The sequence below is a fragment of the Pocillopora damicornis genome, chromosome 3 (assembly GCF_964200805.1).
Source record: "Pocillopora damicornis chromosome 3, jaPocDami1.2, whole genome shotgun sequence".
In the NCBI taxonomy this organism is placed as follows: Eukaryota; Metazoa; Cnidaria; class Anthozoa; order Scleractinia; family Pocilloporidae; genus Pocillopora; species Pocillopora damicornis.
In genome coordinates, this window is record NC_142672.1 from 3,505,658 (window position 1) to 3,533,368 (window position 27,711).

General features: G+C 36.0%; 6 protein-coding genes across 13 annotated transcripts; 3 read left to right on the plus strand and 3 right to left on the minus strand.

Annotated features, from left to right (window-relative positions):
* Positions 1-1,387: 1,387 nt before the first annotated feature.
* LOC113666187 (putative RNA-binding protein 18) lies at positions 1,388-4,016 on the minus strand. Of its 5 annotated transcripts, XM_027181949.2 has the most exons (6): positions 3,938-4,016; positions 3,783-3,850; positions 3,364-3,487; positions 3,163-3,255; positions 2,579-2,643; positions 1,388-2,238 (listed from the first exon to the last, which is right to left on the minus strand). In XM_027181949.2, exons 1-6 carry the CDS (start codon positions 3,959-3,961, stop codon positions 2,061-2,063), a joined length of 552 nt encoding a protein of 183 aa, XP_027037750.2. In that variant the 5' UTR covers positions 3,962-4,016; the 3' UTR covers positions 1,388-2,060. The 5 variants fall into 5 exon arrangements, with proteins under 5 accessions (XP_027037750.2, XP_027037751.2, XP_089057104.1 ...); XM_027181950.2 differs by lacking the exon at positions 3,163-3,255 and having other exon boundaries at positions 3,938-4,014; XM_089200978.1 differs by lacking the exon at positions 3,783-3,850 and having other exon boundaries at positions 3,918-3,982.
* Positions 3,999-7,535, plus strand: LOC113666180 (uncharacterized). Its single transcript, XM_027181940.2, has 6 exons — positions 3,999-4,113; positions 4,372-4,460; positions 4,870-5,008; positions 5,750-6,003; positions 6,294-6,436; positions 6,977-7,535. The coding sequence occupies exons 1-6, from the start codon at positions 4,045-4,047 to the stop codon at positions 7,105-7,107; spliced, it is 825 nt and encodes a 274-aa protein (XP_027037741.2). The 5' UTR covers positions 3,999-4,044; the 3' UTR covers positions 7,108-7,535.
* LOC113666183 (uncharacterized) lies at positions 7,247-9,581 on the minus strand. The gene is made up of 2 exons (XM_089200975.1): positions 9,471-9,581; positions 7,247-8,854 (listed from the first exon to the last, which is right to left on the minus strand). Exon 2 carries the CDS (start codon positions 8,817-8,819, stop codon positions 8,121-8,123), a length of 699 nt encoding a protein of 232 aa, XP_089057101.1. The 5' UTR covers positions 8,820-8,854; positions 9,471-9,581; the 3' UTR covers positions 7,247-8,120.
* LOC113666191 (p53 and DNA damage-regulated protein 1) lies at positions 9,438-13,098 on the plus strand. 3 transcript variants are annotated; one of them, XM_089200981.1, is made up of 5 exons: positions 9,438-9,682; positions 10,002-10,092; positions 11,115-11,192; positions 11,281-11,356; positions 12,163-13,098. In XM_089200981.1, exons 1-4 carry the CDS (start codon positions 9,554-9,556, stop codon positions 11,346-11,348), a joined length of 366 nt encoding a protein of 121 aa, XP_089057107.1. In that variant the 5' UTR covers positions 9,438-9,553; the 3' UTR covers positions 11,349-11,356; positions 12,163-13,098. The 3 variants fall into 3 exon arrangements, with proteins under 3 accessions (XP_089057107.1, XP_089057105.1, XP_089057106.1); XM_089200979.1 differs by having other exon boundaries at positions 9,444-9,682; positions 11,115-11,191; positions 11,272-11,356; positions 12,163-12,667; XM_089200980.1 differs by having other exon boundaries at positions 9,456-9,682; positions 11,276-11,356.
* Positions 12,656-21,693, minus strand: LOC113666177 (putative tubulin polyglutamylase TTLL9). Of its 2 annotated transcripts, none has more exons than XM_027181937.2 (19): positions 21,523-21,693; positions 21,394-21,434; positions 21,141-21,230; positions 20,263-20,374; positions 19,634-19,719; positions 19,119-19,152; positions 18,283-18,348; positions 17,892-17,960; positions 17,397-17,432; positions 16,822-16,891; positions 16,572-16,612; positions 15,850-15,937; positions 15,467-15,525; positions 15,089-15,151; positions 14,748-14,842; positions 14,503-14,541; positions 13,956-14,069; positions 13,383-13,510; positions 12,656-13,096 (listed from the first exon to the last, which is right to left on the minus strand). In XM_027181937.2, the coding sequence occupies exons 1-19, from the start codon at positions 21,691-21,693 to the stop codon at positions 13,023-13,025; spliced, it is 1,476 nt and encodes a 491-aa protein (XP_027037738.2). In that variant the 3' UTR covers positions 12,656-13,022. The 2 variants fall into 2 exon arrangements, with proteins under 2 accessions (XP_027037738.2, XP_089057100.1); XM_089200974.1 differs by having other exon boundaries at positions 20,263-20,729; positions 21,523-21,569.
* Positions 21,577-27,412, plus strand: LOC113666186 (ras-related protein Rab-22A). Its single transcript, XM_027181948.2, has 7 exons — positions 21,577-21,779; positions 21,907-21,986; positions 23,559-23,640; positions 24,384-24,455; positions 25,235-25,345; positions 25,727-25,832; positions 26,173-27,412. Exons 1-7 carry the CDS (start codon positions 21,717-21,719, stop codon positions 26,280-26,282), a joined length of 624 nt encoding a protein of 207 aa, XP_027037749.1. The 5' UTR covers positions 21,577-21,716; the 3' UTR covers positions 26,283-27,412.
* The last annotated feature ends 299 nt before the right edge of the window (positions 27,413-27,711 follow it).

The window sequence follows — 27,711 nt, forward strand, 5'->3', positions numbered from 1 at the left end:
CATTTAATTTTACTGCAAAAAGCAGACTGAAACTGTTTAATCTCCAACAGACCCTAACTAAAGATATATTGCAATCTCGTATGAGAGAAGATACACTGAGCAAGAGAAAGGATAATATTTCAGAGCTCTTTGATTGGTTGTTGCCTATCTAGACCTTGCCTTCTGTGTGTGAAATACATGATAAAATGCAGGTTGTTTACGAGGAATTAACACTCGATTGGGTTAATTCCAAGGTAGCTAAAAGCAAATTTTATTCAGACTGAAAGTCAAACCATATGAAAATGTGTGGAAAATTCACCATCAGTGGCACAAAGTTTCATGTGAATTTTTCTCAGTGGCATTAGATAATGTGGTTAGAGTATGTGATAAAATGCAAAATTTCTGATTAATGTCATGGTTTTTGCACAGCCCCCTGATCCCATGAAAACAAGAAAACAATACTCAAACGCTGTGATTGGTGCATAATATCCAAATGCTGTGATATGATTGATGCGAGATACAAACCCTAATCTAGCAATTTGATTGGTGCAAGATACATACTCTAATGCAGCAACCTGATTGGTGCTAGATACATACCCTTATGTGGCAATCTGATTGGTGTGTGCAACATACCACTCTACATGCTAACATAGAGTTATTTTATTCATAAAAAATAACTCAGAAAGGCTTGGGCATTGTGGCATTTTTTTTAAAAGAATTGAGAATCAAAAAAACGTAATTCCAGGACATGAAGCCTTTGAGTTTCCCCAGACCATGGTAGGTTTCTGAAATTAGCAGGATTATACTAAAAGGGACATCAAAATTAAATGACAACAAAATGTGCAGAAATTGAGAGGTAAAAAGGCCTCAGTAAAAGTCTACAGTAACTATACTTGGCTATATTTGAATATTTCTTAAAGAAAAGGCTAAAAAAAATGCATAGCTATTTACAATGTCTTGCAAATAACCAATCACCTATGAAATGCCTTCTTTCCTCCAGTCTCCATTCTAAAAGTTTAGGAAGGTAAAATGAATCACAGGTTGACTGTAGAAAGTATACTAGGGATCTACCTGAGGCAGAAAAGAAAACTGTTATTGCAGTGTGCCCTACCCCTGAAAACAGCAGACAAATGTTTAGTTAAACCTGGTTTGACTGAATGAAAATGAAACAGAGGACTAAAAAAACTGAAATTTTCATAGGATTCAAGTAGTCACTCACTTGTATTTTAAATGTGCAAAATTTTGAGTCAACAAACACCAGTTTAAGCAGCTATGGAGAAGACAATTTTCATCTGTGTTTAAAAAAAAAATCAAATCAAAACAGCTGTAAAACATGTTTAAGCTTTGGTGTGAATAGGTCAAGTCATACTTCTCTGATCATACAAAAAGGTCATGACAAAAGTCATCACCTTTGTCCAGTTAGACCTGTGCCTTTCATTTATTACTAATTTCATTTTTGTCATAACATGTTATTTACATTTTTACATATTTACTAGATTGAATTGTATGTGTATGTTGTACGTGTATTGTAGTTAAAGGGTTCTAATTTATATGCACTCAGGCATTAAATAGTAAGCTAAAAAACATCTGCAAGTAAATTTTTTAACTTCTGGATCAGTGAATCAAAGCAATCCTACACACTTGCAGAATCCCCAGACTTTTTACCTTGGAGCTGAATTTCAATAGCAGTGTCTTGTTCCACATCATTCCCGTAATGTCAGCTAGTTATTTTTTGAAGCTGTTAAATACTTTAAAATGATCCCAACAACCTCTGTACAACATTTTACAAAACATTTCACTATAGTTAAAAGTTTAACTATTTCTCAGCCACATGGAATTAAACCTTTAACTCCCAGAAGTAATTAATATGTAACTTATTCCTACAATATTCATACACTGTCCTGCAAACAGGTGATGAGAGTACTAAAATTTATTAAGTGGAAGTTGTTACCTTGACATACCACCAAATTCTTGTAACTAATTTACAAGGATATGTTTAGTGGCTAGATGGGAGAATTAGCAATCATATCTTTGGAGTTAAAGAGTTTAACAAGACAGGAAGAGTCTAAAAGGGATCACTGTCATCTTGCATGTCTTCCTCTTCCTCTGTGGTGTCTTTCTTGCTTCTTGTATGGGTGAGACCTTAATTGCTCACTCTGGACTAGAAGAGGATGTTTTCCTTGGCCAGATGGTTCTTTTTCATGTCCACTTTCCATCAGTTTGAGCTTAGCCTCAATTGCTTGTATCTTGGAGTCACAGCTGGAGAGAGAAGGAAAAAGATTTTGAATATTACATCAACCTGCCCACACCATGAAGCTATCAACAGTTGATCGAAAATCCATGTTACATTTTGAAATTTTGCAAACTGTAATAATCACATATGGAGATAGTCGTGTCTTAAGACCATAATAGATGCAATACTTTAGTAATATCACCAACTTAACAACAGGGTGTATACCTTGTTGTTTTAAGCAGCAGCAAAATTGATATTGTTCTTGGCATGTGCTGATAGCCAGTTTTCAAGTTGTGATAATTTTAAAACAGGAGAGAATAAGGATAACCAAATATACAATATTACCAATTGTTTTTCTTCTCTCACCTATCTAGTGAACTTTGTGATGAGCCTGGAGTGGTTGCTATAACTTTATCTTTCTCTTTCTTTCCCTGTATGAAGACATGACAGGTCACCATAAAAATAAATATAGATATGTCTAACATATATCGTGGGACCAGGTGTATTACAACTTCCTCAGGATATCACCAAGTTCCTAACAGTCCAGGGTAAAGAAAGGGCTCTGTGAGAGTGGAGAACACAACACATTGACCCAGATTCCTCTCTTTTGTTTTACCAATGAGACACAAAGATAAGTAAGACCAGGTAAAGCATAGTTTTTTTAAATAACTGGTAAGTAAATCTGCTAAAAATTAAAGATGAAAACAATGGTGCTGAAGTCTACAACTGAGTTGAGTAAATGGCTGTGAATTTATGAAAGTCATAACTGCAAAGATTGCTTTCATATCCATGAGTTGAGTAAATCTGCCATGGTAAAGAGTTCTGTGTGCTTTCACTGAGTGCCCACTCAGCTACAAAATCCTTTATTCTAATGAGGTTCCTAACCAGTGACCTCTACTAAGAAGGTATTAAATAACTCAATTCTAACATCAACTCTGCTTGCCACTTACAGCCTCTCCAGTTTTTTTCCTTGCCCAGTTTACGGTCAGAGGCTTGGACAGTGCTAGTTTGCCATTCAATCCAAGCAGAGCATTTTCTGCTTCCTAGAGAATTTTATAGAGCCAGACCAAAACAGAAAAAGTTCAAATACTAGTCCTCTTCATCTCGTATTGTTGTAATGACATGCAACACTCTTCCAACTATCTACATACCTGGAAGGTTTTGAACTCAACAAAGCAGTAAGATGGCTCTCCCTCTCTTGCACCAGATTTATGAAAATGGAGGTCAAAGTTCTTGATCTCTCCAAACCGCTGAAGAATTTTCAGGAGGTTATATCTATTATACACAAATAAAGACATGCGTCCTAAGCTTAAAAGAACAAACCCAAAGACAGCAAAGTAAAGGTGTTTCGTAGGCCTGGTGCAACTAAAAAAAGGCTGGCGGCAAAATATTAGAGAAGCACTCATGTAAACCGGTCATAATCTCGAGCTTTGTATCTTTTTCGGAATGCATTTTTTCAGGCTTTTTAACACGCTGAGAGGGTAATACAAACGAATTCTAACACCATATTAGCGTAATTTCTGAAAAAGCTATGAGATGCTTTAGTTGTCTGGGCAAGCTGTTCACTCACTCGCTCAGTCGCCTGTCCAAGTTACCAACCCATATGGTCGATTTGTTATTCAAAGTTTTCTCTTTTTCCTAAAAAAAACCAAGAAAAAATTTTGAATTGGGTGAAAAAGGAAAAACTAGTCGTTTAGAATATAACCTCATTATTTAAAGGTGTACCTTTCCGCCACTTGAGGTAGCCATGTTGATACAGTTTCATTACCATTACACAACGTATTCCTTCGAAGAACTCCCTCGATCCATCCCTTCCCGTCCAATCACAACTAATGGCGGACAAGGAGGAAGAAAGTCATTCGCAAAGATCGAGCAAGCATTCTAAAGAATCAGCTCGAAAGGTAAGTCTTTAAATTTTATCGTATGGCCAATACTTCTTTTTTAACCGAAGTACAGTCTTGAGGGATCATGCCACAGCAGCCTCTGCAGATTTTCCATTTTTCTTAACTGTGAGAGTTTAAACTTCAATAAATAAACAGAGAAAACAGAGAACTTCTCAGTCGGAAATTACAACTTTGACCCTTTCTTAGAAACTCTTTTCCAAGTACCAAGTGGTGCATGAGGTATATTGTTTTAATTTATAATCCTGTTCATGGCAGGAGCCAAGGAAACATAGAAAAAGAAGTCGAAGTTCTGAGACAAGCTCTGATAGTTCAGGATCGTCGCGCAGTTCCATCAGCCCAGCAAGGTAGGAAGATAATTTCTCGCACAGCTCACATGATATAAGAGAATAATTGTAGAACTTTAACCCTTTAACTTCCAGAAGTGATTTAAATGTAACTTCTCCCTACAATTAACCTATACACTATCCAATAAACAGGTTATGAGATTACACAAACGTATCAGTCAGAGGTTGTTATCATGATATAACACCAAATTCTTGTAACTAAATACAAGGAAATGTATAACAGCTAGATGGGAGAATTAACAATCAGATCTTGGGAGGTAAAGGATTAAGAGATGTTCTGTTAAAACTAGTACAAAAAATAACATCTTTACTCGAAAGGTGGACATTTGCCCCATCTTCAGTTTCTCAATAAAATGTTTTTACTCATTGCTTTTTTTATACTGAATTAAGAAATCAAATTACATGTCAGGAAAAAATCTAGAACCTCTAAATTGAAGAAAAGAAAGTCAAGGAAAAGTCCATCGACAGAAACAGACAGAAGTGGTGATTCTTCTGACTCAGAGAAAAGAAAGAAAAGACACAGGAGGAAAGAAGACAGGAGAAAACAGGTACTAGAGCCTATAACATTACAGTGCAGATCATTGTTTATTCTGAGGATATTTAGGGATTTAATTTAATTCTTAGCTGAGTTGAAAAAGTTTTATATCAGTCTTGATGTACCTTAAGCATTACAGCTCACTTCTCATTGGTCATTTCCAAGTTCCAAAAACCTCCACCTCAAATCATGGGAAAACCATTATTGAATATGACTGTAATTCTCAGGCAATGGTTGTTCGAAGGTCAGTTAACACTATCTGCTGGATAAATCTCTATCCGGTGGATAATGCCATTTTGCTGTCATTTATCCGCTGGGTACCGATTAATCTGTTTGATAGTGTTTTTCAACCTTTATACAACTGGGCCCAGGAGAATAATGAATAATCATTACATCAAGGGCTTTACACATGTGTAGAGGGGACTAACTCTGTTGAAACAGAATCTTAATAGCTAGCATGCAAGCCGATTCACAATGTCTGAAGAAATGCTTTTGTCAAAGGGCCATTGAAAGCATTACTTCCAGGCTGGGGTTTGGGCCATCTCAGAAAGGGCTAATATTTTGTCCAAAGTTCTTGCATGTGGTTATTTGCTACCAAAATCATGTCTTATATTTACTTATTGGCTTCTTTGAATTCATTTTAAAAACAAAGTGAAAGAGCTGGGCTCCTTGGATTCTCAAGATATTTATCAAGCAGCCTTCATATAAAAATAATCAAATTATTTTTCTGAGTGCATAGCTTGGTTTGTCATAGGGCAAGAAAACAAGGAAAAAGAAAGAGAAAACAAGAAAAAAAGAAATCAAGTCAAAGACAGCTGTCAATCAAGACAAGTATGGCAAATATGGAATCTTGGTGGAAAGTGACATTTTCAACAAACAACAAGAATTTTACTTGTGGCTTCAAGAAGTCAAGAAAGTAAACCCTGAAGTGTTTCCCAGATCTGAAATGAAAAAAATGTTTGAAACTTTTGCAGAGGACTATAACACTGTAACACTACCACATAAAAAGTAAGCAACAATTACTGGTGTAAAAAAAAAAAATTCACTATATTGAATCCTAATGTGACTAACCCCCAGTAAATCAAATCAAATCACTTTTTCGCCCTTTGACAGATCACAAGATTTTGTTCAACCACATTAGTTAATCCTTTCACTCCCAAGATCTCGATAGTAATTCTCCTCACTGTCTGCTATACAATTCTTTTAATGTTAGTGTGGAGAATTTGGTATTGGATCAACTAATAATCCCCTAATTGATATTTTTCTTTATTCTCATCACTTGTCTGCTTGATATGTAGATTTTATGACCTGGAAAAGTGGGAAGCCAAACAGAGGAAAAAAGGAAGGCTTAAGGCTCTGAAGAAAGCACAAAAGCAACAGGTTTCAATTGAAAATGATGAAATCAGGCATAAATCACTTCACTCTGGACCAACAAGACCTGGTAAGAAAACCGGACACATAGGAAAGAAACAGCTCTGCTATCAGTAACATTTGACATGGGTGGCTGTCTAAATGGAAGAAAGGGAGTTACTCAGACTAGAATACCTGCCAGAGTGGTAGCAAATGCAGGGTCTTCGTGCCAGCAGTGAGGCAGCAAGAATATGTTGCTCACCTCAGATGAGATAAATACATTTATTAATTATCCACATTTTGATTAGGTCTTACTTATCATTTATTACAAGACAGATGTGTAGATGATGTCACCATCAACAACATTCTGCTTTTTTATCGTAAAAACAAATAGATTCTGTGTTGCTGTGGGTCTGTACAGTAAAAGATTACAGAAAACAAAAAATGTGATACAACATCAGTGACACACTCAATTGTGCCACACGAGCCACTTTGATGTTCTCACCATATTTCAATGTTGTCTTTGATCTGTTACCCAACTGATGCACAGCAACATGCAATCTATTTGATGATCCAGAAAAAAATGGTGAACCTTATTAACATTAAGGTTAATTTTTGTTTGTTCATACAGGAATGAGCAAAGCAGATTTACTTGAAATGCAGCGAGTTATGAGAGAAAGACAACAGGAGGATTACAAGAAAAAGGCTGGCATGAAACTTGATGAAACTAAGGGTGTGAGATATCACACAATGAATCCATAACTTTTTACTTGAATTAACAAAATTTTTACCCTTTCCCATCTGACTGTGCCATATGGCACTCACATATACCACCCCTCAAATACACATTATATGTTCCATATACACTTTTTATGGCTTTATTCTTGGAGGTATTCCTAGAGGTTGCCAAAATGTCTTTTGTCTTTATTTCCATGCTAATTTTTATTTTATTAAGTACAATACCATTGAAAATAATTATTCTAACATTGTACTAGAATGTAATGTACAATTCGTTACTGGATAAACATAAAAGTGAAAATATGCAACACCCTCTTCACTGGGAAACATTTTGTAATGCATAATGAAAATAACCTCAAGCTTGTTATCTGTTTATAACTATATTTATATGGTGAAATGAAATGGTCAAAAAACTATCTATTTCCTTCAGAAAGTAAAGTTTTTTTCTTATCCCATGTTTTGGTTTTTTAATTACACTCCAACTTCATGTGTTTTTACACAGCTCTTCACATCCTGGATTTTGTCACTTTGGGTGTTGCTGTCTTTGACTAGCTTGAATTGAAAGCAAACTATTTCAAAATGCTTTCCTTTTATATTTATTCTACTTTTCAACTGAACAATATATTCATTATATTGAGTCACTGTTCTCCCTTAATTTATGAAGTAGGCTGATTGTCCAAGGTTGAGCAGTCCTGAAAAGGATTGTTGCTAGTAGAAATGACTGATATTTAAACAAACTGAGTTGAAGTTGCTCTGAGCACAAGTGACTTTGATAATGACTTCCTTGTCAGCATGCAAACATCATCACTACAACTGTCAACAGTCCTTATCAGGACTACTCCCACCTGGACAATCAGATTGAAAGAACAACAGCTACTCCTGGGTTCAAAGCTCTCACTGCTCTTTTTTTAAGACTCTTAAAACAAATGCAATAAAATTGTGATCATAAAACATAAATTTATCTTGTGGTTTGATACAAACTGAGTGTTTGGTAAGATGGCAGTAGAAAGTACACTGAATATTTTGACAAGCAACGTTCAGTTTTCCTCAACAATGGATTTTTCCACTTTATCAAACTGGTAAGTCTCAAATAAAGACTTACATTTTATACCGCTTTTATCAATTTCTTGCAAATTTAGAGTGGACAAAAATTGCAAAGCTTTTTGCTTGTCAAGCCTTGAAGGTTTACCAGAGTCTTCTGATCTTTCTGCATTTAGAATAAGACCTTGGACATCAGAATTCACTGTATCATGTTGCTGAGAAGTCTTTGGGAAGTCTTTTGATGAAGGTCCCTTTGAGTGTGTTCTTCCTGGCTCCACCTCCATAGACTCTGCTAATGTACTAAGCATCTTTACTTGCAGGGTCTCTACTTCCTGATCAGTTCTCTGCATGCAAAGAGCATCTCGCTCATTGTTACTTGAAGAGTGTTTTCTAACCAAATTCCTTGCCGGTGAACTTGTAAGTTTCATTGTCTTTGTAAGTTTCACTGATTGCCTTCTTTTTCCTGATTGGCAGTGCTCATCAATGTCTTTTTCCTTCATATTGCCAATTAATACATGACTCTTCCTCTTTAAGACTCTTAAAGGGGAAACCTCAGCAGGAGTTGGTTGTTTATCATGTTCCTTCCAATTACACCATGGAAAACAGTGTTTCACCGGAACAACGTGAACATCACCAACATGTTTTGGCTTAAGAATTATTGACTTTCTTGTTGCTGCAGTTGCTTCAATGTCCATGATGCCATCTAACCTCACTTTGTGGAGAGTTTGCACTGAAATGTCATCAAATATGTTAGATTATGATAATTTCAAGAGAATCTAAACTCTAACCTGCATCTGTTTTCAACGGAAAGCCCAAAGCTGATCTCTGACTGTTGGTGGGATGGAAATGTGCGTTAATCATGTTCTGGCAATCAGCCCTACACAGTCCTGGCTGATAGGTGCAGAGCTGCACACTGGGATAACTTTCTGTCCATATTGTCTTCAGGGTACAGGATCAGAGACATATAAATGTTTTTTTCGTTAGGAAAGGATCAAGTTTGAAATACGGAGATTCATCCGCATAAGCAATTCAAGGGTCGGAGCGATGAAATTCCGCAAAACAATAATTATGGCGGGATACAAGGTTATGCCAAACGGTTTGAACATGACAGGTAATTTAGTGTTAACAACTGGGTTGAAAACGTAAATTAGCCACCGTAAAGGGTAAAAAAGCTGACGTTTCGAGCGTTAGCCCTTCGTCAGAGCGATTGGTTTGAGCGGTTTGAATATGAGTTAAATAACAACTTTGATTTGATCTGAATCTGATAGAAGTATAGATTAACTAGTTGTTTGTTAATTCCTTCTAACTCCCTGGATGCTAGAGACTAGCAAACAATAACTCTGTACCTGACTTAGCTTGTTAACTGTTATTTTCGTTCGTTCGTACAAATTTCGCGCCCTGTTCCTCCGTCAATCTCCCCAGTGATTTTATGCGTGATCCGGCGGGAGGCTTGGGAACTAAACAATTCAAAATGGCGGAAAGACTTGCCTCTCAAACATTGCAGAAATTTGCTGAATTAGAAGAGCTCGCTCAAGAAATAATGGAAGATAAACAACAGGTATAGATATTTCAAAGTGAAATAATTACATATAAGGATAAAACTATTTTTTTACGCCATTCGGGAGATTTCGAATGCGAAAGATTAATGTGGAAGACGGCGCTCTCTCTTCGCTCTCTCTCTATATATATATACTGCTAGACGTTTAAAATTAATTTTTGAAACTTGTTCGTACCCGACTACTGCTGTGGTTAAGCTCCATTTTGTGAGCTTAAAGGTCGGTTACTACTTTTCTGGCATTTGAAAATTAAATTAAATTCCAATTACAGCTGACATACCAGTGTTAATGTATACAAATTTCTTTTTATTGTTTTGGTAGATAATTGAACTTGATAAGCAGAGGAATACAAACAGAGAAGCTCTTCGAATGCTGAAGAAAGAGGATAAAAGAGGATTAAGTGGGGCATCATGTAAGCTTAACTAGTTTACAAGTGAATTTTAACAGATACACCCTTTTCCGAGGCTCTCTAAAACAGTGACCTGAACCAGTGGATAAAACAGCACACATGTTGGTGAACAAACAAAATAAAATAAAAAGAATGGTTGAAATTTATTGGCTGTCTTTTAATCAATTGCAGCCTGTCTGTGGTCAGACTTACCTTTTTGAGGGACAGTCATCATGGTTATTTGTTGGCCATTTATCAACAAAGGTTTTTAAAAATGTTTACTCACAAGAAACCAATTGTTCTTGGTGTGTTTTTGAAGTGCAAAGTTCAAATTCTGTTTTTCTTTAGGTCTGCGGTCTTATTTAATTCACAGCCACTGGTCCAAAAATATATCAGTTTGTAAAAGTCATTGTTGAGCAGCTCCTCAGTTATTACTTAAAACTACAACGCTAAAAGGGGTATGCAATAACTGGGGGAAAAAGTTTTATTATTTGTACTTTTGGTCATCACTTCTTTTTCTGTTGTATTAAAAAAATGGTCAGTTGGTAACAATGTGTAATTACTTTTCACCCAAACTTACTGTACATACACCCTCCCCTGAATAAGCGTCAACCCCCCCCCCCGACCATAATTTCAAACAAGCACCCCCTCCTCCCTCACCTTCTTAACTATTACGGATACAAGTGAAACCTGTTTTGATTGCCATTTATCTTTAAAAATTACTCTACAACAGAATCAGTACAGGAAAATAATAACACCCCCCCTCCTTGATTAAGCACCCTCCTTCCACTTAGCTCCCCCATTTTTAACAGAAATATGAACTAGTGCCTAGGTGCTTATTCAAGGAAGTACAGTAATTTAGTTGATTACTGGCTTGGGTCCTGAAGTATGGTTTACTGATAAGACATTACTCTTAATGAGTTTCTTGTGGTTAAATACAAACAAATCGTTGGGAAGGGTTTGATACTTAATATTCTCATTTAGGAGTAAAGTAAAAACAGAAATAGTTTATTTAACAAAGATCAAATCATTTGTTTTAATTGTAGCATCCAAACCCTGGGTGTGTTTTGGAAACATGTTCATCAAGCTTCCAAGTTCCAATGTGCAAGCAATGTTGCAGCAAGGTAAGCAATTACATCAAGAAGTCTTTTCTCCAAAGAAACAAACTTTAAACCTTACATATTTTTTCCCCTTCTGTTTTATGAAGATCAGAAGAACTTAGAAGAGGAAATAAGCAGGCTAAGGAAAGACTTGAAGCCAAAAGTTTCAAAGCTCCATGAACTGGAGGGTTTGTAGACTTATTGTTGTTGTATTCAGTAGTAACAGTACTGTTTCTCATTTTGGCAGATGATAAGGTGGCTAGACTAAGATTAAGTTTTATGATGTATGTGACTCATCACTGTTGTCAGCAGCATGGCGTGATAAGGCCCCAGTTCTGCAAAGGCTAGATAATGCTATCTACTGGATAAATCCCTATCTGTGGATAGTGAAGTACAATCTGTTGACACTTATCCAGAGGGTAGCAAGTTATCAGTTGGATTACATTATCCAACCTTCAAACAACTGGGGCCAGGAGTATTGTTAGTCTTTGATGAGTGGATGCCAGTCCATCACATCAGTTTAGGTAAAGAAAGAAAAGGTAAAGTCTTTTTCTAAGTCAAGTGGCCCATCCAGCCTGGGGATCTCTCTGTTTCTGTAGCATGAAGTGATTACAAGTATTGCCACTCCCCAAGAATGGGATGCTTGTCTGTTCCAGGTTGCCCTCAGAACTTCATCAGGTTTCCCTGATAGTGCACCAGTTCATTTGATGGAAGTCAGTAGAGAGGAATTCATTAGAGCATTGATTGTACTGGAAGGCACTTTGAAAGTAATGTCTCATCCAAGAGCACAATACTAAGACCCATGCTAGTGCTCAATCTGGTCTGATTGCTTGATCTGTATTACAGTGTACTGGCCACTAGCAAGGGTCTTCTGGCAATTTTGAAGCTGCTTTAGTCATCTAAGAAGCAGCTTGTCCTATTTGCAGATTTATTGAGAAAAGAAATATGCCACCTTATGATTTTTAGTAACATGGTAGTATTCCTTCTTATTCAGGATTACCAGAGGTGAAGGGATTTGACTTAACTGCTCTGACAAAAGATGATTTGCAGAGTCTGGAGCCATGATCCCTCAAAGGAGGGGCAGAAATGGCTGCACTACTACCTTACACACAGACTATGCTCTATAAACAAGTCATTCAATGCTGAAGAATAGCACAAGATACAAATCTTCAGTTATTCAAAACAGCAAAGGTATACCTTTGAAGGAGGGGGGCAAGAACTGGGATGCAAGTGACCCCTGTTTGTCAAAAAAGGTAGCACTAAGTGTGGAATATCTCCAACGAAAATCCTGCCAACACCATGGAAGAAAATGCAAGATATGATTTTGTGACCATAAGGGCACTGGTGCCAGATTGCTGAGAAAGTCAAGACTATTGGATTACACACGGAACACTACAAACTGAGTCTTGCCTTACTTATGTTAATATTGCCTGACTTTTATTTTTGATATTTCCTTCAGGTGAAAGAGCAGCAATAAATATTCACCATTTTTAAGCAAAGATGGATCCATGTATGGATTATCAGTTTATTGGAGTTGGTTGACAACAGAAATAGATGTTTAACAATACCCATCCACACTGAAAATAAATAACTAACTTATCTAATTTTTCATTTTCATACAATTTCTTCATTCGATTTAGAAATGTGACATTTACAACACCCCTCTCATTCTGCTTTACAAAATTTGTTTACTATGTACATATACTACTGTAACAACCTTGGAAGAACTGACGCCTATGATAAAGAACAATTCTGAAGACTTAAAAAGGGGACTTGATTGTGGATTTTCTTACACCTCGCTTGTATTAAATGTGTTAACCACTGATAGCAGGCTATTCTAGCTGTTATTCGTTATCACGTCTTCTTGATGGCCTGGGCATTCTTGAACACTTGCTTCAGTTGTTTGTCACGATCACTGTTGTCACATCCTGAAGTTTATGAGAAATTATTATGACTGTAGTTTACAAAGTTTTGAAGTGCAGAAATTTGGGTCAGATGGCCAAGGAGGAATATACCTGACAATTTTACTGCAGGGGACTTCTGGAAACAAATTAGCTTTGTGATAAGTTCTCATAATACAGCATCTCTCGCAGCACAGAGGCAAGTTTCACTATACTCCTAGTCCCTAGTGACTCGGTGGTCAGATTTCAACTTTGTTATTTTATACTGTTTATTTGCAAAGTGCTTCTAAACAAAAGTAGCATGAAATCTCACCTAAGAAAGTATTTGTAGGGTATGGAGGATTTGGAATACAATCTGCTCCACTGGTATCATCCATGTAGACTGGTCCATCATTCCACATCAAGTCAAAACCTCCTACACGTTTCTCTCTCCCTGTCAGTCTCAATGTGAAAAAATACACATAAGGTGTATAAATGTTAGATAATGTTAGGTTTAAATGTGACATCAAGATCAAACAACAGCACCCAAACTAATTCCACTAAGAACACTGCTAAATTAAATGCTAATAAACTGTATTTGATCCTTTTAAAATTTTCTCAGTTCTTATAACAACAAATAAACAATCCAGTCTAACTTGTTGATGTTCACACCATCTGACAGTGAACCTGTTTGTGGTATTCAAACTTTTAAATGACAGACTACAGTATAACACAAAATTATCATAACATGAGTATTTTTTTTCAATTTTCCAGTCCATTCAGTAGTTTAAGACAAAAATCATATGCAAAACCAGGACAAGAACTACTCAGAAACCCACAATTACCACTTATTTATCAACTAAACTCTAAAGACGTTGACTGTGACAAAAAACATTGCAGATTGTACCTATTTTCCATGTCTACAATGTGCAACATATCCTCCAGCAGACGACACTTGAGTTCATAGTCAGATTGACTGCTTGCAGTCAGTGATGGTGATGCATTCACTTCAATCAACCAGCTACAAAGATTAAATTCTCATTACATCATCTATAGAATTTGGCCTATGTTTAATGGAGGGTGTTAAGTCTGTGAAAGTTGTGAGGTACCTCAAAGATGCTGATGAGAAATTTATGAGGAGCTATGTTGGTTGTCTAGACAACACCTGAAATAATACCCAGTGTCATGAAAAAGGTCTGTGGTACACAATTTTAACCCTTTGACCCTAAGAGTGACTAGCATCCAATTTCTCCTAACAATAACACCCCTGAATCACACATTAAGGTTATAAGAATAAAGGGAATGGTCAACTAAAGAAGCTCTTGATTGTTAAACAAATTCTCTTTGTCAGAACCTTAGGATACATATGGAGAACAGTATGGAGAATATGTCTACTGACATTAGGATGAGAAGGGTAAGTGGTTCCTTATAAGCATAATTTAAAATGAACTTACGGTTTTAGTTTAGAATCTACTAGAATATCATAACCATATCTAGTCCATGTTAAGGAAGAAACACCACCAAAAAACATCTATTATAAGAGGAGGAATTGTTATGTAAACAGTGTCATCAACTACATGAAACACTTTTGGTAAAGGCAATCCTTGGATTTCCCGCAAGTCACTTGGCTATCTAAGGAGCTTCCATTAACCCACGATGCACATTATAAATACTGTAATCTGTTATACTCAAAGGATACAACTCAAAACAGTGTTTATCATTGATCATAATTTTTTGAACAGCTTGTATACTTTTAATGTAGATGTTATCCATGTCCCTAACCAAAGTCTCAACCTAAGAAAAGGTGTTATAGATCAAATAAATTAGATATTGTCTCTAGAATTATGGTAACAAACTTTTAATACAATAATTTCTGTATCCCTCAGACATTAAACAATTACGTTACACAAGGTACATGAACATGGACAATAAAACCAGGTACAATTGCTTAGTACTTCTTAGACCCTTTAAGAACATTACATAAACTTTGACATATACACTTAGGTCAGCCAAAATTTATTTCTAGCTCCCTTTTCTAACCTTTTCCAAACCATGCTTGGCCACAAGATACCTCCTAAGCTGTTGTAGAGACCACTTGCAGCCCTGGAAATAGTCAATTGAAAGTTCATTAAAGATTAGTGGATTGCTCACTCAAACAAGCAACATCAATGGAATGCACTCAACAACAGAAAAATTCTCTAGATCATGACTCTCAAAAAGCCAGTTCATATCAGACCCACACTATGTTTTCTTCCCTCTGTTTCCAATATGCAAATCAGTGAATCAATTTCTACTCAACTAGGTGTAAAAACACTGTTACTGATAACATTCCATTTTTATGTCATTCTGCTTGTGGTTTAAGCTTTCCACTAAACCTCTCTTACACTATTGCATGATTGCATCTTCTATCACCCCTACCTTTTCAGCATCATAATCTGGAGCAGTTTTCTGAATAGCAACATTGGTGAGATGCACATCTGGTGTTTAAAAGTCAAGGATTTTCATCAGCTAAGCTTGTGAAAGGGTAACAAAATGAATGTCTCACACACTAAATTGGGAGGAGAAGGGTAGGCATCAAACTCATTAATATCAAACTTTACAATCATATTTGAAACAATTGACATTTAAAAGATGTTCATAGATCTAGAGATTTGTGCTTTGTTTTCCTCTATAAACACTCTAAGTCTAAAGCCTTTAGTTTCATTTTTGCTTGTCTCTGCTAATTCTGTAAACAATGCAGCAGGGCTATATGTGTCTTCCATGCCCATCTTTCACACCTCGGATTGACAGGAAAAGGATACAAGTGTCATCTATTGAGTCCAAAGAGAATCTTGTATTTGAAAATCTTGCAAATCCTTCTCTGTACAGCCACGCACACATGGGGGCATACTGCCAGGAGAAAAACATTCTTTGTTAAATTCGTACTACTTCTCTGGAAATGATAAATCCTAATTAGTAGAAGGTCCCCTCTACAAACTATGGAGTTATGTCACCATCAGGATGATGTAAGAGTATAACTTACATTATTTTTTACATGGAAGGGGGCCGTACAAGACACTAATCACTTACTATTATAGAGTTACTGAATGTTACACTTCAGATATTTTAATGTCTCTAAAACATTAAGTTTACTATAGAGGAGCTTGTGGCATGCAAGGTGAATGCAGCACTGTCCCATACCTATAAAAACTAATAGTATGCTGTAACCCATCAATCCAAGAAAAGTTGGCGTGCTACCATCAGACAGAACTACTTTTAGCATGCATGGCCAACTGCATCGTGGGCATGTCTACACCATAGTTTGCTCTTGCTCAGTGCATGCTTCAGCTCATTGTGTGAACACTTGCACATAGCCAAGGAGACTCTGGGTTTGAGATGAATTTGGTTGATATCTCTTGCAAGTTGGTTTTAAGTTTCATCAAATTATCAGACAGAGCAAGAGACAAAGTAGCTTGGCATGGGTTGCCAGGTTCCTCTGTACTACGTTCATACAGAAATTACAACCTGATCAAGAAATACTCACTGATGTCACTAGAACATACACTCTTAAATCAAACTTTCTACCTGTAACAAGAGACAAAAAACAAATAATTAAAACTAAATCAGTTCCTAATAACAAGGGCTTCCTTACTTAGGAAGTCATTTGCCAGAGAACAGTAAAACAAGAAAAATACAGTTTTGTGAATGGCATCAGTTCAAAGAACTGAAGTACATGACTCATTCAGTTATTGAAACCATTGCAATAATGTGTTAAAATGTAATTACTCACTTACCCCCAATTAAATAAGGATCCTCAACATAACGCTGAACAATATATGCCTCTGGTGGTTCTTTTTCATCTTTCTGAAGTCAGAGTAAAACAGGAAATTCATAATTATAATCAGCAATGTTATTTCACTAAATAAATAAAACCCTCATCAAAATTATATTAACCCTTTACCTCCCAGAAGTGATTAACATTCAACTTCTTCCTATAATAACCGAATGCTATCCAGCAAACAGATTATGCAAATGTTCAAACTTATCAGGAAGTTTTTATCTTGATGATCTAACACCAAATTCTTATTACTAATTTATGAGTATATGTGTAGCAGCTAGATAGGAAAATTACCAATCAGATCTTGGTAGTTGAAGGATCAGAAGGGAAAGAGAAAGAGAGGGAGAAATAAAAATGATGGGAGGTTAACACTGGTTTGAGTCTTAGTATCAAACCCTATAATTGCCATAAAGTCACAAGGAAAGGAGTAAATGGGTCAAACGACTCACCAGTGGCACTATGATGGTCAGCCAGACTACTGCAAAAGGCAAAGAGAAGTGAAGCTAAAAAAAATTAACCACCTTAACTCACCCTTTCATCTGACATGGCTGCTCGATAAGGGTCTTCCTAAAATAAAAGAACAAAGCAATTGATCAGAAATAAAAGTCTCAACAAAGTAAAAATTTTGAAATCACTAAATGAAGAAAATGCTTATTACTGACAGCATGTACAGTACATGTTGCATACTCAGAACACATTAATAAGAAAGCCAAAGATTGATGTCCAGGCCAAGTAAAAATGTTTGAAAAATGAAAACAAAATGAGTAAGTCCATCACTTTACTATGTTCAGTTTTAGGACTATACACAATTGGTTCTCTCTTTAAGTTGTAAGTGACTATCTGCTTTTCCTGCGTGAGCTAATTTTGAATCATTTTGCAATAAGTCTGTTTGTCACTCAGTGATGCTACAGTGAAAAAAATGGCCATTGTATGTGGCTGTTGTATAGATGTGGCTTTTACAGGAGGTCTATCTCTAACTGTTCTCTGATACTTCTTAATAATTTTGCATAAGTAATAATAGTAAACCTTCCTCCAGTCCATGATATCTTTTAACCTTCTAAACAAGAAGATTCCCTTTCCTTGAGACTTCCCTACCTGGAGTGACACAAATAAATTAATTTTTAAGTGATGTGGTTAAAAAACACTGCAAACCTGATCAATCAGCTTTCAAAAAGTGAACATACAACATGACTCACAAACACCTCCTCACTCAATTCTGATGTGACTTATACTAAATTTGACAAATTCTCAGCCTCTCTAATGGACACTGAAGCACTTTTCAGAATTATTGTTATGCAGGAGATTGCACCACATATTAATTGACTTTCACTCCTGAGTCCAACCCCTCACAGTCTCTAGAACCAACAGAAACTATGAAAGAATAAATCAGGATACATTTAATAACACTTAAACTTACAGGCTTCATGATCCATGTTGTACCAGGGTTTCTCTTAAATTCTTCTACAAATATGTGATACTCCATCTAAAATGATAGCCAATCAGAGTAAGTCAGAGCAAAGAAATTCAAAGAGGGTCAAATCAGTTCAGTGGAAGCTCCAATCATGGCTAGAGGTTATTTGTCTGTTTGTTTGGTTGGTTTTTTTTCCATGTGGCATTTAGTATTCATTTTGATTTTCTGTTTGGTCAGGGTCTACGCTAGTGCATCACAGGTAACACTACAACAATTATATCTCCTATATCCAAGAAAGGTTTAAAATACCAAATTATATAATACGCTCAGTTATGCAAGCATTCTGATTGGTTCTCACTTATGATCTATTGGAGGACAGACGTATAGATGGTGTCGTCATTAAAACTTTTTACCCGTATATTTTAATTCTTTATTATATAAAACAAATAGATTCCAAGTTGCTGTGCGTCTGTTCAGCTGTGCCTTGTGTGCCACTTTTTTGTTCTTACCACATTTTGATGTCATCTGTGATCTATCACTGAACAGATGCATGGCAACTTGGAATCTATTTGTTAAATATACTCTTCAGTGGGAAGAAGCAATGTGAGAGTGGCTCGCCCAAAAACACAACACAGAGTGCTAATTAACCACATTCACCACCAGACCATCACACATAAAATGGAAAGAACTAAGCTTTTAATAAGCTGAGACTATTTACAAGACATTTGATCTGAAAATAATACATTAAAAATTTCTGTCAAAATTAAATCATTCACTGAATAGCCATGAAAAGATCATTGCAATTAGTACCAACATAAAACATAAAAAGACTTAAAACTTACAGGAAGCTCAAATGTTGTTGGGAAAAAGTCACACCTAGTTGCAGTTAAGAACTAAAAAGTATGGACATATTCTACTAAAATTTTTACACAGTCATACAACATTATCAAAAATTAAGAAAGTAAGAAGTAAAAAACTCCTGCAACTCTTGGTAATCAGTTTGTAGAAATGCAGCTTTTTGTATAATGAAAGGCTACTATTATTCGAATTCCAAAAAGACTACAAATGTTGAAATATCTAGTAAAATCTATATAAGAGAGCAATGATTCTGTGGTTCCCAATGAGATTCCTACAAAGGCTACCCTTGTAATTTTGTAATTACAGATACAGTAGAGAAACTTGTTTTTACAGTTTCATCATTTTAACTATCCAGAGTCAACTATATCCACTCAAATTACTGTCATACCATTGTGCACATCTATTAAACTCAGTCTCTCTCTAGATGCTAAAAGCACAGTACAAAGCACTAATTGACACAACTTTTCAAGAAAAAAAAATTTCACATCAAAAAGGATACTTGGCAGCTTCCAGTTTCCCATATTCTCTCTCAAGCTGTTTCTTCAGTCTTTTAAGATTCTTTGCCATGAGATTCTTCCGTGTCAACTGTCATTGATGAGAAGTAATTAAATATCATGTATATCTGCCATTGTCTTGATGAAAATTGGTCATTGCTGGGGTGTCATAAAATTTTGACATCACTTTTTTTGTGTGAATTAGAGTGAATTACCCATGAAAAGCCTTCTAGTTGCTTTGTGGGAAAAATTACTTTCCACAGGAAAAATATCAATAGTAATATGTTTAGATATTAAGTCTCAATGTCTCTTTAACTCTCATAAGTGGCCATTAGCCAGAATTTCTCTGCACAATATCAATATAATTTTAAGTAGACAAGTGATGAGAATAATGAAGAATACCAATTGGGGGTCATTATAAGTTGATCCAATACCTAATTCTCCAAGCTAATGTCACAAGAATTGTACAGCAGACAGTAAGGAAAATTACTAATGAGATCATAGGAATTATTAGGGCAGTCAAAAGAACTCAGAACTACTAACACTCCACAAGTTTTCACAGAGAAATCTTAAATTACTCGACTAGCAGTAATTCCTAATAATGCAGTAGTTATAATTGTAACTAATTGTTCACCTCATAATGATTCCTAAAATGGCAGATCTTGACATGTTCATCCATATAAGTATGGTCAAAGTATTCCCTCATCCAGCCAACATCACACCAGTAAAAATCCCATTCACCTTCCCTGTTCATGAAAAGAATATTAAGTTCAAACATGTCTACAGATAATGAGCTTAGAAAAGAAGGAGGAGAGGGGGATGTGACAGTGAGGTGGAGCAAAGAACTGTGACAGAGTACAAAGGATAATTTCAAGAACTGATGCCTGCAAAGAATTCTTTTAATCTTTTTTGCCTAACATTATCTCTGACACTGAGCTGCACAAAACTGTGGGTACAAAACCCATCACTCAGCAATTCTGGTGATGCAGATGGATTGACCATGTTCTCCAAATGCCCCAATCAGCCCAGCCCAGAGTTGCCCTTCCATAGACACCCAACAGCAATGATAGAGTGGTCCTCCTCAGGAAACTTGGAGGAAAACTGTAGAAAGGGAAATGAGGGACAGAGGCTAGACATGAGGGCAGCTTGACCACCCAGTAACCCACAGAAAGTAATGGTGTTCTTTTGCCAAGGCGTAAAGTGCATAGATGTATGACGAGGACTTGAAGTTAAGTAACTAACAAACTACAAAGGGTAATGGTAACTATGGGATTCCTGGGACTTTCTAACAAAGAATTTTAACTACACTTCTTTGACGTGGCTGGGGTATTGAATGCAAATTGCAAAGTCGTATATTTTCTAGTACCTCTGCAAAGGCACTCGTTACCATGAAGACCAGGAAATTTTGCACCAAGCATAAGAGCTAAATATCTACCCGAAATGATGTACCGTCAAACTACAGGTACCGGTAAATGCAATGTATATTTAACATAAATATGAAGAATAACTTACTCTCGCACTTCAGTCCAACCCTTTGAGCGAAGTACATCTATAATGGTGTTCTGAAGTGAGCACTTGAATCGGATAACGCGGCTATTGTCACTTTTAAATAAAGAAAAACGCATACACTACATTAATCTGAAGCAAAGCAGACACAACCTTAATATTACAAAAATTATTTTGCAAATTGCATTTTGTGTACAATAAATTTTGCGTGACGGAAACACTAACATAGCAACGAGATAAATTGCTGTTTCCCACTTACAATGGCTTCCTTTGAACAGGTTTCCAGTTAAGCGTCGTATGCTGTGATGTAAAAATATATCTCAAGTTAACTAAGTAGTAAAAAGGTACAAACTGCGAAGAAAGACATTTGACGTTTATGGAGAATTACCTTATCTCGTTTTGCCGCCATATTAAAAATCACCACAATCCCACAATGCAAGACGACACATAGTCCTTCCCAGCTCCCACGAAAGGTTCTTCCTCCTTGTGAGATATTAATGCAAAGCATCGAAGTGTTGCTGACTTGGAAAGGAAAATGAGCTGTTGACAAAGACGACATACAGATATCGATTGTTTCGGATCATGCATCGAACCTACAGTGGTCCTGGAGGGGCCATCAGAGAAATAAAACTCTGCCTTCTTGGGGTAAGTCGAGGGACATATTGAAAGAAAATTCGAGCTTTCGGATCAATGAAATTGTATAGTTGTCACACTCATTACGTAAAGGTTAATTTTGTCTGTTGGTTGGTGAATTTAATGTGTTTTTCTGCAGGATGCTGGTGTGGGAAAGTCGTGTTTGGTTCATCGTTTCGTATCGGACGCTTTCAATGCTGCCTCAATGCCTACCATTGGGTTGGTATAGTGTTGATTGTAGGAAGCTCTTTCATTGTTTATAACATTTTTAATCATTTCGTCCCAAGTAAAGTAGGGAACGTATTATTAAAATGTAATCCGCAGAGTAATTAATAAACAAACACAAGTAAGATGTTAAAAGATATTTCTGTGATTTAGCTTCTCCAACCCTGAACTCTGCATCAACCACGAATTCCTATCGAATCGTTAATAACTTGTGGTGTCCTATAAATACTATCTTGATTAATATTTGCTCAACCGGTTTATAGTTAATTGTTAGTATCTTTGATATGTAATCATTTGTTGGTCGAAAACGCTCAGCTGACCATCATAAACAGATAAATGTGTATATTCATTTGATAAAAATACATATCAAAAGTTAGAAGATAAAACTATGCAAAATATTTTAAGATTAAAAGGGAACAAGTTTAGTCATCTCTTACAAAGGTGCTTGTACTATACATGTGATGAGTACAACTGCAGCTTTCCTACAAAGTCATGCAAACAGCGTAACACCTCATACCCTATCATCAGTACAGATTTCCCTAACTGTTCTCTTTACATTTCTTAAGGTACTGACAAGGAGAATTTGTGTAACAATCAAGAGCTTCTTTTTCAATGATCATTTCCTTTATTCTCATGACCTTAATGTATGATTCAGTGGTGATATTGTAAGGAGAAATGAGATGCTAGTCCCTTCTTGGGGTCAAAGGGATATGCCTAAACATAATTTTTCAAAAACCAGTGGGGGGGGGGAGGTGTAGAATGGCAGATAGGTGGCAATAGGCTTTTAATCTGTATTCCTGTGTGCAAGTCCTGCTCTCTGCTACTGGTCAATTTTTTTTTTCATTAGTTTTCTTTTTTTTAATTTCGTTTTCTTTCGCCCTGTAAAACCTGATGATGGAGCTGGAAAATAAGTCTCTACTATTATTATTCTGATTAATAATAACAATAATGATTATAATTATTATTATTATCATTATTATTATCTGGCTTTTTTTAACATTGTTTTTAACAAAGAAATTGATGCATGATGACTGTTTTGATTTCTCAGTGACCTACTTTTTTTAAATGCATTGTGAAAATTACTGTGGAGATATTTCTGCCTGAAAATTTTCTTAAAGGCTGTTGTCCCATTTCACACAAGTTTCTACAAAATATTTTGTTGGACGTACACTTGTTAATCTTTTCAAAAATGGATTTACCTTTTACCAAATGAGTTATCATCAGGAGAGTAAGAGTAAATTAGTCTTTCAGAGGCTCAAATTAAATTTGCCAAAAAAATTTTTGGGAAGTATCCCCAAACCTCACAAAGGGGTGTCAATTTTTGGAGTTTGAATTGTAAACCATATGCATTATGCATTTGGTGATCTGCTCTTAAAGTCTCTAAGAAACCTGGTAACAGAAGTGTAGGCATAATTAATCCCTGTGAGGTTTCTATTTTGCAGGCAGTACTAGTCTAACTTGTAAATGAAAGACCTTTATGAATGATAACAGTTATTCATTTAAGTATATGTTATCAATCCTTCCCTCCTCATTTGCTTAAATCCGTGCTTTCTTTGTATTTCACAGGGCAGCCTTTATGACCAAAATGTTGCTTGTGGGAGAACAAGCATTTAAATTCAATATTTGGGACACGGCTGGACAGGAAAGGGTAGGAGAGAAAAACCATACAGTACTGTTTGCCTATTTGGTTATTACATGTATTTTGGATTGTGTGACTGTTTAATTTTATTCTTGTTGTAAGCTTGATTTTCCTTCTGTTGAGACTCATTTTTTTCATTCTGTTATTGGTGTAATATCACCAATTTAATGCAACAAAATAGTGATGAAGATGGTGAAATTTGTATCAAGAGTAATAGAGCCACGACCCTGACACTCCTTGCCTAGACATGTCTGTAAACAAATGTGTTTTACTGTGAACTTAGGGATATCATGTGATTATATCAGAAGACTATCTCACACTGAGTCACTGTTAGTAATATTTTCAGTTAGAAAACTCAGAGATGTAAAACCTTTTAGAGGCCATTCATCTGCAACTATAACCAATTTACTCACTAGTAATCATAATTTTAAATCTCAAAACCTTTAATCCTTTAACTCCTATGAGTAACCAAGACAGAACCCCTTCTCACAATCTTATTGCAATATCAAGCAGGCAAGTGATGAGAATAAAAGAAAATATCAATTTGGGGATCATTAGTTGATCAAATCCCAAATTCTCTGTACTAACTTTATGAGAATTGTATGGCAGACAGTAAGGAGAATTACTAATGAGATCTTGAGAGTCATAACATTTAAACTATAATGGGATAAACAAGCATTTACTCATTCTTAAATTTTTTATGTTATAATATTATTTTATTTACTGTTGTGTATGTTTGTCTTATCGTTCAGTTCAAAAGTTTGGCTCCACTGTATTACAGAGATGCTGCTGCTGCCATTTTAGTTTATGACATAACAAGTGATGTAAGTATGAACATTTGTTGGTCAGAATGTGCTTGATTGGAAATTCTCTAGTACATAGTAAGGGTTAGATGATGCTTAAAGTATGCTGCAAAGCTGTAATTGTTGCAGAATATATATATGATTCAGGATTATTTACAAGTGGTGATTTAAAATTGACATATGAAACTGAAATAAGTGAGGAAAGAATCAAAGAAAATGAAAGATGCAATATGGAAATGTGTGAGATGAAAAATTTTAAATTCAAGATAACCTATAAGCAGGCACCTTAGCATGAGTGTTTCTGCACTGGCAAGAAAGTTCAAGTTCTTGAGCAAAGTCAGCCAGCAAGAGATCTCTGAGGGTTCTCAACCAGATAACAATCACCAGACATCTCATGGACCTCTGGTAGCCTCACTTTGTTTAAGGCCGCAAATATACTTAGGGGTGAAGAAACTCTTATGCAGAAGTGCTATGTACAGCTGGGGGCCTGATTACTGAATAGATCTAAGATACTTTTCAATCTTAACATAATCTTTAACTTGGAAACTGTGGAGGGTATCAGATAATTACAAGTAGAGAACTGCGATTAAGGTACTTGTTTCATCTGAATCTGACTGAAGTCCATCTGAAAAGAACAATCAAAGTTATCTTTCTTCTTAAGCATACACCCCAACAAGGGCTCACAAACTTGACTTATCATACTGCACATACTGAGAGATATTATACTATCATACAACCTAACTGATTTTATTATGAACTTTGTTAGACAGAGTTTTAAATATTTGTATGTTGCATTCCAGAGTTCATTTCATGCATTAAAAAGCTGGATCAAGGAGCTAAAAAGATATGGCCCCCCTGATATTCTTATAGCCATTGCAGGAAATAAGTGTGATAAGGCTGATCAAAGAGAGGTCAGATATTAATTACTGTAAAGTCAAGAGGTACTTTGATTTGCAATGCTTTTTTTATCCTGGCTTGTGCTACTAATCAGCTCCTCTAATTTGTGTGCAAACCTCCTGGGTTGTGTTGTCTCATCTTTTTGCTTAGCTATAGCTGACAGAAATGTTTGGCTCATTAAATCTGAGAAATGGCTGGAATTACTCTGGTATGGCTAAGAAACTCTAAGTTGAGGCCTTTCAGGTCAGGAAGTTTACATCAAAAATGTAGTTATAATGTGGCTGCAGCCTCTGCCTTTGGGACTGCTTACCCTTTCACTCACAATTTGGTAATTTTTTTCACTGTCTGCCATACATTGTCAATTCTTAAGATGTTAATTTTCATCTTCCATTAAGGTGCTTGAGGAAGAAGCAGAAGAATTTGCTAACAGTGAAGAGGCAATATTTGTGGAAACAAGTGCTCGAACAAACAAGAATGTACATTGGCTCTTTGAAGAGCTATGTAGGTTGATTGAGTTCTCTTGCTTTTCTCTTAATTCCTGGGTATGGAGCTGTTATTTGACATTTCTGGGTGTAAATCTTGAGGAAGGGTGCACTGATTAACATTTTATGGAACAGGAAGGCCTTGTCCTTGAAGTTATTCACTGATATCAGTTAAGGAGCCTATCAAGTCTTAGTCAATGAGCACCTCTTTGTTCACTGAAGAATTTCCACCTGAAGAGTTGCTTGTTAGACATTATCTACTTTTTTAAGAGGGTATTTTCTCACCTCACCTCAGTATTTTTCCATTCCATTTAATTGAGAAAACTCCTGTAGCTTGAATATAATTTTCTCTTGTTCAGCTCGCAATCTACCTCAAGAACAAGTTGACCCTCCATCTGGAAGAAGCACTCTTGTACGACCAAAGGAAGCTGAAGAAGTATCAAATAAAGCTTGTTGCTCTCAAAAATGACAGTCAAGTAAACAGACAATAATATAAAACTTGGCTGGAATTCCTGCACACAAGATGCTAATCTCCAATCAAGTTTTTAGAGAGGGCTTGGAACTACAAATTTTTCCCTTTGGGAACATACAACCTACTTTGGCAGGAGCTTGGGAAGAGGTTGAGTTGAGAAGACAGCAGACATCTCTCAGCAAATGAAATTAGCTAATAAATAATGATTTCTAGACTAGAAGACAGTTAAAATTTTTTATTGTTGTGAACAAAATTATATGGATTAAAATCTCAGGGTTGGTTTTCCAAGCTGAAATGTCCCTAGAGCAGTGAGGGATCTCACCACTTTCCTAATATCTCAGACTTGGTCAACAGAAGGATTGCTTATAATTTGGAAAAATCATGAGCATTTCAGTTTACATTCTTAAAAAGGATGAATAGGAAGCAGTGAAATCCTCAGTAATCTTAAGGTTTCAGACCCTTGGAACCCAACTGTGACAGAATGTTTTACACTTGGTAGCAGTTGGTCAACTTATAAATAGGGGCTGTGAAAAGTAATAGGCTGAGGGCATTGTTATGGACACATCAAAAATATTTTCATACACAGCATACTTAATTTTTCTTGCCATGCAAGATTATTATACAGATGCAAATATGATAGAAATCCATTCCATCACAGTATCTACCAGATGAATTTTCCTCTTTAAAAACCTCAGCATGAATGCAAACCCTTTCACTCCTAAGATCCCAATATCTCTTTTCCTCACTGTATGTCATACATTTCTTACAATTTTGGCTCTGAGAATTTGGTATCAAATTGTACATTATCCACAAGTTGATGCATTTCTCTCTTCTCAACAACTTTGTTCAGGAAAATGTATTGATACTGTAAGGAGAAATTACTACTTGGTCACTCCAAGGGGCTTTGCTACTCTATTTTTTGTGTGTGAATCATTGAAAGCCACATCATTTAAAATCAGAGTTTCCGTTTAGAGGATGTTCATCACATCCACCTGCTTATCTTATAAATCAATAAAGGAAAGAGAAGTAGAGTTGCTATCTAATGCTAATGTCGTTCAATGGCTCACCAATATTCTACTTTGTCTAGTGAATAGATTTTGAGCTTTTTAAATAAAATTAAACAAACATACAGGTATCATTCTTGACAATTAAAAAAAAATGTAGTGTTAAATATACAATTTTCTTCAGGGTGCCATTGGTTAAATTTAGATATGTTTCTCCCCTGATAAGTGTGATAAAAGTACAGTCTTTACAAGCTCTCCAGTCCCCTCCCCTGTTCCCTTGGATCCCAGGGTGTTGTCACATTCTTGACAATGCAAAGCAAAAGGTCACTGCAAGTGCACCATGAAGAAATCCAGCAAACTCTCTGGTATAATCCATGAAGCCTTAAACTGAGCCCTAGTTTCATTTACACTGAATTAAATGT